Source organism: Atta cephalotes (assembly GCF_000143395.1).
Source record: "Atta cephalotes unplaced genomic scaffold scaffold00011, whole genome shotgun sequence".
Taxonomy (NCBI): domain Eukaryota; kingdom Metazoa; phylum Arthropoda; class Insecta; order Hymenoptera; family Formicidae; genus Atta; species Atta cephalotes.
Genome location: NW_012130075.1, coordinates 3,039,268 through 3,048,928, shown reverse-complemented (window position 1 = coordinate 3,048,928; position 9,661 = coordinate 3,039,268). Strand labels below are relative to the sequence as shown.

The window sequence follows — 9,661 nt, the reverse complement described above, 5'->3', positions numbered from 1 at the left end:
TAACTACCAATTACCCACTTTACGTAAGAAGAGTAATACAATAGTCCAACTAGTAGACGAACTAGAGAAGAAGAAGAGGGAAGACAATAAATAATATATATATATATATATATATATATATATATATATATATTATGTTGTAACATTTTTCCTATTTTAATAAAAAAATTTCTATTTAATTAAAAAGTTCTATTTAATAAAAAAAATATCCATTAACTGAAAATCTATTATATGTAGCCTCATTTATTTGATGCACATTGCTTAAAAATTTTCCTATACTACATTTCAAGTAAATTCTAATATTTCAATAAACTTATGTATACAGATTTTAAGACAAATTTATGATTTTATGGAATATTTTTGAACAACCGGATATGTACATTTATATTAAATTTATACATATGTATATCTGGAAGTACACTCATGTCCAAATATATGTAATCTGGAATCCTAGATATGACCAAATATACTAATTCCTAATTCTGGAATATATTATAGGATATGTTCGATATATATGGAAGTCCAAATATCGTCCGATTGTATATTCTTATATTCAATTTCACATAAATTTCAATAATTGTGAATATATATATGAATCAAATATATTTGTACAATGGACAATGATGAAAAATTTTTCTCAGAATTTTTCATATTAACTTTTTAGAATTTCTATATATAATTTTTCAGAATTTCTCTATAATTTTATAACTTTCTCATTTTTTTATACAAATTAGAACATTTCTCTGAAAATCTTTTCTCAGAATTTTTCATACGTATATGTTAATATCATATGTATATATTAATTATGAAAAATAAGATTTAAGATTTTTTTGTAAGTATAATTTCTGATAAAATGTTACAAAATCTAAAAAAATTAAAAAATACTTTTTAAAAATTATGAGGTGAGAAATTTCAGAATATTCCAGAATTCACTTGTATGAGAAGTTCTGAGAGAAGATATAAACTTTCCGAATATTTCTGAAATACTTCTGAAAAATGTTCCAATTCGTATAAAAATTATGAGAAAAATTTTCACCAGGAATATACATTCAAATTATACAAATATTTGTAAATCCAAATATGTCTTGGACATATTGCAGTATGGAAATACTAATATGTTCAAATATAGACTAGAATTTCTTAATCAAATATAATCTAGAATGATAGATTTAAGTCTAACTCACATATGTCGATATGTCCAAATTATACAAATTCCAAGTATATATAAATATAAGTCATACTTGGAAATGCTATTATATTTAAAGATATGAATTCCAGATACTTCCAAATATGTAAAGTTTATTTGAATACACTCAGCATTCCATAATAACTTGGGTGTATTTTCATTTGCAAACTCGAGAATACATTTGAACACATTTAGAATTTCAAAATTAATTGGAATATATCAGTACGTATTTCCAATTAAAAGTATGATTAGAATATACTTGAAATTTCAAGTGACTTTGGAATATATTTGCTTTTACAAACAACAGTTAGTTTGGCTAAATGTGAATTTCGAGGTATAAACATTAGTTGTCCACTGCACAAAACCGCATTTAGCTAAATATGTGTCAATCTCTCTTATTGGAACTTATTTGGAATTTAGTGCAGGGATATAAGAGCTATCCAAAAAGTAGTTGCTATACATTTATACATAAGTGAGTCTGAAGTGAGCTAAATATTTTACATTGAGATTAATGACATCAATACTTTGGTAAAAAATTGTACATAGGCTCATAATCTCACTTTGAAGTGAGTTTATGACACAGAACTTACAGTGATGGAAGAATACGGATGTCGGCTGTGAACAAAATCTAAAGACAAAAATATCTTTCTATCCTTTTCTTTTTTGACACATACACAGAAAGAAGAAAACTTAATGAGCAGGACAGAAATACATCTTCTGTTTCTCAAATGTTGCTCACATTCATTGCTTCGATAGGTTATTCCGATTCCATTACTTATAAATTTTATGGTTTACGAAATTCACTAAAGCACACGGTATCGATCTTGTGCAGATTATAGAAAGAATTCAATTGAATCTCACTTGTCAAAATACAAAAGAAACATACAAACTATGTACAAAATAAATACAACAAGCAACTAATAAGTTTTAAATTTTACTGCCGCAGCAGTAGTGCGGTCGCGATAGTGCTAGAGTCACTATAATAAGACAACAGATCGGAAGTACGCCATTGATGAGACCTCGTTTACACACTCACACGTACAGAGTACGTTACACAACTCACATTTTCACTAACACGTACACGGTACATATATACAAACACATGTTTTCACTACCGTCGCACGGATCCAGAACCAATCCTGAGGCGAATCGGTTTTGTCTTGATTCTCATTATAGTGACTCTAGATAGTACTTGTATAATGCAGTGCATTACATCCAACTTATCGAAAACAAGAAAATGCAGTACTAAAAAGTTGATAAAAAATTCTGAAAAAATTCTTAGAGTTCTATGAGAGGAAAATAAATGATTTTTGCAGTTTTTCTGTAAAGTTGATGAGTATTTGAGTAAAAAATAAACGTCGATAAGTCGCTACTAAAACCCAGCGAATTAATGCACTACAATGTACGTGAATTTGTCGATTCACTGGCAAGAGATTGACACGACTTTCAATTATTGGCTCAGTGCATACACATTGTAGAGTATTTATAATGTTTAAACAAATCGCAATGCCTGCCACTTGTGAAATACGATCTGAATCAGTTTCTTAAATGCGCAGAATATTAATGCTGAAATTCACCATCAAATTTGTGAAATGTATATATGAATGTATACATGCAATAATCGAGTGATTTAATAAATAAGAAGATGGGTATGACTTTTAAAAAGACGATAATAAAAGACGCACAAATATGAATGACAATGAACAGAGCAGACGACCATAATCTGATTAATAATTAATTGATGCAGAAAAAAAAATTAATTTGTAATCCTCGCTTGCTTGCCAGCGATTCCACAATGACAACGAGGTCAAAGAAGCTGTCACATGATGATTTACCTTACAGGCGGCAATTTTCTACGATGAAAGGATATCTAGTGCTTTGCTATAATAAGTGCATCAACAACAGCGGCAACTATGGCTATGTTCCAAATTTACTGCCAGTACTGAAATTCTACAGTTTATGTTGCATGCACTATAGATTTTCAGTACTGGCAGTCAATTTTGAAGAAACACAGTCTATATAGAAAGATAGTGTAAGGTGTGTATTTTAAAAAGCAATAAAATTTTATGTAAGTATACACTTGTTTTCTTTAAATAAATCATCAGAACTTATTTTCTGGTTAATCCTCGTACATGTATTTTAAATGAACTTATTTCAGAAATATATCCCGAGATAATATTTTTCGCAATAAGGCTCTGCCCATAATAAAAGCAATGAGGAATTAGGAATAAATGATTTTAACCTATCAGAAATTGGAATACACGGAAAACCTTTACAGGTTTTAAAATACTTTTAATTAAATTTGGAGGGATTATTGTATATATCTATACAATATATATATATATATATATAACATTTCAGATTAAAACCCCGAAGGAAATTGGCGCGTATAGTCATATATTTCTGAGATAAATTTATTAAGATACATGTATATAAGTAAGTATTAGTTTGACATCTAACTTTGATTGTAAGTGGCTTCGATTTTACATATAAATATTTTCGTTTTAAACATGCAATGTGAACACTGATAATGAAAATAGAGATAATCCATGTACGGGTAATGAAACACTACTGGAAAAAAGGTCGTTAGAAATGTTGTAATTATTGGGGTGAAAAAGACAGGCGTTCAAAGATCACAAGCCTCTGGCGCAATTTTTCTTAATGCGACTTTGCATAAATGTATTTGGTTTGCATAAATGTATATAATCGCCCTTCATGCATTTATTATCAAAGCCTTGATATATAACCTTGTCTCTTACAATACATAGTTGCGCCTGTTAAGGACATTAAACATTTCCATAAGAAGATCCAGCGTGAGTTTCGAGACTGTGCGTCATACGATCGCGTGGTGCATTGCAATTACGAAATCAAATGGCATTTACTTTAGGATCATGAATACATTGAAAAAAAATAACTGACGCGTCTATTGACGCGTTTGCTATTCACATCCGATATACGCAACGTTTCAATCTTTTTGTGGCAGATCAATGTAATATGCGGTTGATACTTTGTAAAAGATGTTATTTTCGAGAAAAACTTTCGGTAAGATGGTTTTACAAACGTCAGTGATATACATGGTAATTATTTAAACGTTAGCAACAAAAGCATGTGCTTCAAAATAGTTTTTTAATAAAAAAAAATTCTTAATCTATTAATTATTATTGTAATAAGTATACTATAAACTCTCGTAACGAATCGATGTTTTTTTTTCTTGTGTTTACGTTTCTTGTGTAAGTAAGAATTTTTTCTCTTCACCTGTGAAGAGGAAAAATGTTACACCTACTCAAATTTAAATTTCTTGAATTACCTTAGATGTTATTTTGAAGATCGTAAGCGGCTTGATGAAACGCCTGTAGCGTATAGTGGCAGCTCCTTGTACAATACCTGATCCTTGAGAACAAACTTCTCGGTAGAGATCGGTCCTTTCGTAAAAGTCGACTCTCGCAAAATCGAGTTCGCGAAGATACCTCGCGTTATTCATATGATACAAAAGTGCGTCCACGTCATTGGTAGTGCAAATGCCTGGGAAAAATATCGTAAGATAATTATACTAAGATAATTTTTTAATCTGATTTAAAAACTATTATATTGCGAATTACGTAACTTCATTTGCTGCTCATGATTACAATAAGTTAAACAATAAAGATGTAAAACATGTTATAAAAAAGTAACGCATTTTTGTTATAAATGTGCGACATAATTATAAATTTGTATTGTGATAAGTAGTAAATACAATGGTTAAAATTCAATGGTTAGAATAATTACACGATTTAACGCTTCACATACGTACGCTTAAAGATATACTAAAGTATTAAACATCGAACATTTCTCATTCAAAAGACAGGAAATTCAGTTCCTCGATGTTTCATACATATTGGAACTAAAACTGTATTTCTGTACAATTGATCGAAATCAGACATTGTTACATTACATAATGACATTATACAATGGAATATGATTCCATTGGATGGATGATGATTTTAAGACATGATTGATTTTAACTTCGGATAAAGTTAAAAGAATTAAGGACGCGTAACTGCAACCGATGGTGGCATACCTTACTTAGGTATGTATATAAACGACTAATCGGTCATTGCATTCGTTGAAAAGCTATACATGTGCAGCAAACGTAAATAAAATCTACTAGTAACTATCCAGTTACAATAAATGATGTATGTCATAGGATGGCTACTAGTAGATTTTATAGAAAAAAATCAAATTTAAAAAAATGCAAAAAAATTCGCTCATCCGTACTATGTATAATTTTTACTAAAAAGTAATTTTACAAATGGAAGAAGGCCATATCTCATAATGTATGTTGATATATATTTGTATATGCATATATTTGTATATGAAAAATTATTTATAAAATTATTTAGAATCTAAAAATAGAGATCAATATAGAGTAGTCATTATATAAGACGCATATTAAAAAAAACAACGCGATAAAATCTAGTATAATGTAAAATAATTTCGTGATTCGATGTGTTATGTCTGAGCGTATTTTAATGCTCCTTTTAATATTTAATATTTATTGCATTTTATTTGACGATTATACTGAACTCTATTTTGTATATATTAATTTTTTTATTATTAGATTTTTGTATATTTTAATTTTTATTATTATTTTAATATTTAAAAGGATTTCAAACGTCGAAAATCAAAATTTATAATTGTTGTTTTACATTAGTAAAGTTTAATTACACACGTTTACTTTGAATTTGGCTTTGAGTTTGGCACTTCTGTTAATTAATTTCATTTTAATAATATTACAAAATTTTTTTTTCTAATTAGCATTTTAATGTCTGATATAATAATGAGCGAATTCTTACAATACCTACTGACAAATTTAGTTTTAAGTATAAAGGCAATATTAGCCAAACAGAATAACAAAATTGCAATGATGTCAAAATGAGTAGATTGAAACGTAACTTTTAATATATAACTTTTAATAATCAGATTTGCAAAATCTGTTTTGATATTTGATATTATGATGTTTGATATTATGATGTTTTGATATTATGATGACTTGTGTTTTATTTAAGAGTTATACTGTGCAAAAACATTTCAGAAATTAATGCGCAAGTGTGCGTTACTTCTGACAATCACAAACTGATTTGAAAATATTTAGGAAAAAAGTCCTAAAATTTTCGAGTTTATATTTCTTTATTTTTTTCTAAGAAAATAAGATCTCTATAACTGTTTGCTAGGAGTAATATAAATTTTTAAAAAATACTTTTTTCATGAGGAAGAAATTTAAGATTGAATTATTTAATTTATTTTGAATTATTTAAGCGAATTATTGCGAATTATTTATAATCAATATGTTCTGAATTTATTTATAACATTCTATCTATTAATTCCACATAACAGATCAAGGTTAACAAGAGGGAGACAACCAAAAGAAATCGTAAGGATTCCTAGATTATACAAAACGACATGTGTGATGTAATTGTATTTTTAACGTAACTTGTTAATTAATATTTTTTTTTATGTCGATTTATGTCGTTTAAAATTATTGATAGAGCAAAAAATTACGGTGTATTTATAAACATTAATTAAATCGTTGTGTTAAAATAACCGAAATTGTAAAGATTATATCATAACGACGAAACGTGCGATAACTCTTCAGCATAATCATCTTTTAATGTTGCATTACCGTGATTGTATTGAAAATTGTTGAACAAATTAAATTGTCTATATATTCTCAATTTTATAGACATGATTAACTATCGTTGTATTAAAATAATTAAAATTATAAAAATTATATCGTAATGATAAAACGAATGTAATAATTCTTTAACGTAATCACCTCATTAATTAATGTTAAATCGCTGCGATCGTGTTGGAATTTATTGATTGAATAAAATTACTTATGTATTTAATTATAGGCATAGTTAATTAAGTTGTTGTAGAATAATCTCCAAAGCTGCAAAGATTTCATGTAAAATATAACATAAAAATATATTTGCATGTTTCTTATATTATTAAAATGCACACATTTTGAAAAAGAATTCTTACTCTTCAATAAAAAACCCGGAAAAAATATTTCATGCATGAATATGTATAAATATGTATAAACACGCATAAATAATATTCATAATATGTATAATTATGTATGAAATATGTTCAAACATTCTGTTTTTTTGTAAAATTTTGTAACATTTTAGTATAATAGAAATAATAATAGTAACGTGAAAACATTAAAAATAATTAAAAAAGTAATTTTTGCACTATTTGTTTGAAAAAATCAAATTTGAAGAAATGTAAAAAAATTATTTATGTATAATTATATATAATTATATATATTATGTATAATAATATATAATTATGTATAATTATATAAAATTATGTATGAACAATTTTTTTATATTTTTCCAAACTTGTTTTATTCTAAAACAAACAATGCAAAAATTATCCCTTTAATTATATTTTATGTTTTTACATTACTGTTATTATTTCTATTGTATTACACTAAAAAATAATTTTACAAAAGAAAGAAGGATGTATAAACATATTTCATATTATAATTATACATGTTCATGAATACTTATGTGTTTATGTATGTTTATACATATTTATACATCCTTCTTTCTTTTGTAAAATTACTTTTTAGTATAATAGAAATAATAATAATAATGTGAAAACATAAAAAATTTTTTATCGGGAGATTACAGTGAAACTCAGATAAATCTGTATTAATTATTTTATAGTATTTATTATATAATCGTTCTAAAAAATAAAAATGAATTTTAATTAATAGTGTACACGTAATTTATGTGGCTGTGAGATTGCCATTAAACATATATTTTTTAAATACTAATACATTTAGAAAAAAATTAATGCTAATAAAGTATATCGATGGATTTCATTAATTAAAATTCAATATATATTTCTCACGTACCATAGATCACAGTTTCATCAAGAATGTGCACCCTTTTTTTGCAAAAACGCGCGAGGAAGACGGTGAGAAACATGCGTAGAAAATAATGAAATTCGATGAAGCTATAAATGAGCACGATGGTTACAAAGACCCCGATCAGGACCCAACAAGTCATCATCCTCGCGCCGCGCGGTTGCCGCTCCACAAAAATCAATCCGGCGACAAGCCGGACGCTCTCCGGTCGGAGGTAGCTAGACTCTTGGATATCTTCCACCGCCGCAACACTACTCGCACCGGTTTATCGATTCGTCTGGGCGGTCGACGGCGTTCCTCGTCCCGTCAATAAGAATGCAGGTTGCGCTCGCACCATTTCGAAAGACCACGAACGAATTGCAGCGACGTCAACAGATTCATCTTAAAATGTTGGATTATGTCATTCTTGTGAGCCTTGTGTTGACAGAAATTAAAATCTGGACTTAGACTTCCGGCATTCGAGGGTCAGGGTTTTGGACTGAAGTTTAGCACGATTCATACTTCACATTACAGTAAAAGCTAGTAATATCTTCGTTCATAATCATACATTCTCTCGATTATAACGAATTTTATTACGGCATGCGTGTTGCAAATATTAAATATTAAAATTGTAACTTGACACATACATATACATCGATGATGCTAAATAAATAATTTTATTGACAATTAACAGTTGACTATCAGCGATCTCTCCCACAAGATTCATATCAAATTAATAAAATATAATATCGACAACGTTAATAATTATTTAATAAAACAATTTTGTCAATTAAAAAAACTTCAAATGATGAAAATCATGTCAGACTTATGAGTTGCGTCCAGAGAGTGCGTTATCAGCACTATTGTATTTCATTTTATCGTTTATTAGATAAAACAAGGACAAAATGACATGGTAGGACTAATAGTATTTTCTCCCCAAAAGTAGCCTAATACAAGATTAATGATAAAATGAAAGAAAATAATCCGCGCACACTTTATAGCCTTGTCCATGATATAAAAAACTGATGGAACATTGTTGCTAATAACAGCTAATTAAAGAACAAAATTTATTATAGGTATTTTGCATTATGAATAGATAGAAATAGAAGATAGAAATGAGTATATTGCACCTGTCTTAATATATTGCTTTAACCTTGTCGAGTTGAAGGTAAACAAAAAACAGAGAACCGGTTCCTGTACTTCCTATTCATACTTTATCCAGGAATGTCCTAGGAACACCTATAGGATGTAAAGTATAGGATGTTTTTTTTAAATGTTTCTAAAACATCTCTTGAAGGCCTGCTATATGGTTATAAGATTTGTAATTATTTCAAATAAAATTCTTTTGAAATCACCAATTATTATAAACTAATTGTACTTGCAACTCATTTGTTTGCGTACTAAATTCGTAACATCATCATGAAAAAATTTTAAAATTTTCTAGCCTTATAAAAAAGGCGATTCATTTCGAAAGATAATAATGATGCTACGGCATGTGTGTGTGTGTGTGTGTGTGTGTGTGTGTGTGTGTGTGTGTGTGTGTGTGTGTGTGTGTGTGTGTGTGTGTGTGTGTGTGTGTA

General features: G+C 28.1%; 1 protein-coding gene across 1 annotated transcript in view; it reads right to left on the bottom strand.

The window, feature by feature from the left end:
• LOC105617129 (protein THEM6) overlaps nucleotides 1–8,247 on the bottom strand; it is a 17,749-nt gene extending 9,502 nt beyond the window's left edge. Inside the window, exons 1-2 of the mRNA XM_012198703.1 lie at nucleotides 8,091–8,247; nucleotides 4,494–4,708 (exon numbers count right to left, since the gene is read on the bottom strand). Of these exons, the coding sequence (XP_012054093.1) occupies nucleotides 4,494–4,708; nucleotides 8,091–8,247 (372 nt within the window). The remainder of the gene's footprint in view (nucleotides 1–4,493; nucleotides 4,709–8,090) is intronic.
• Nucleotides 8,248–9,661: the final 1,414 nt, after the last annotated feature.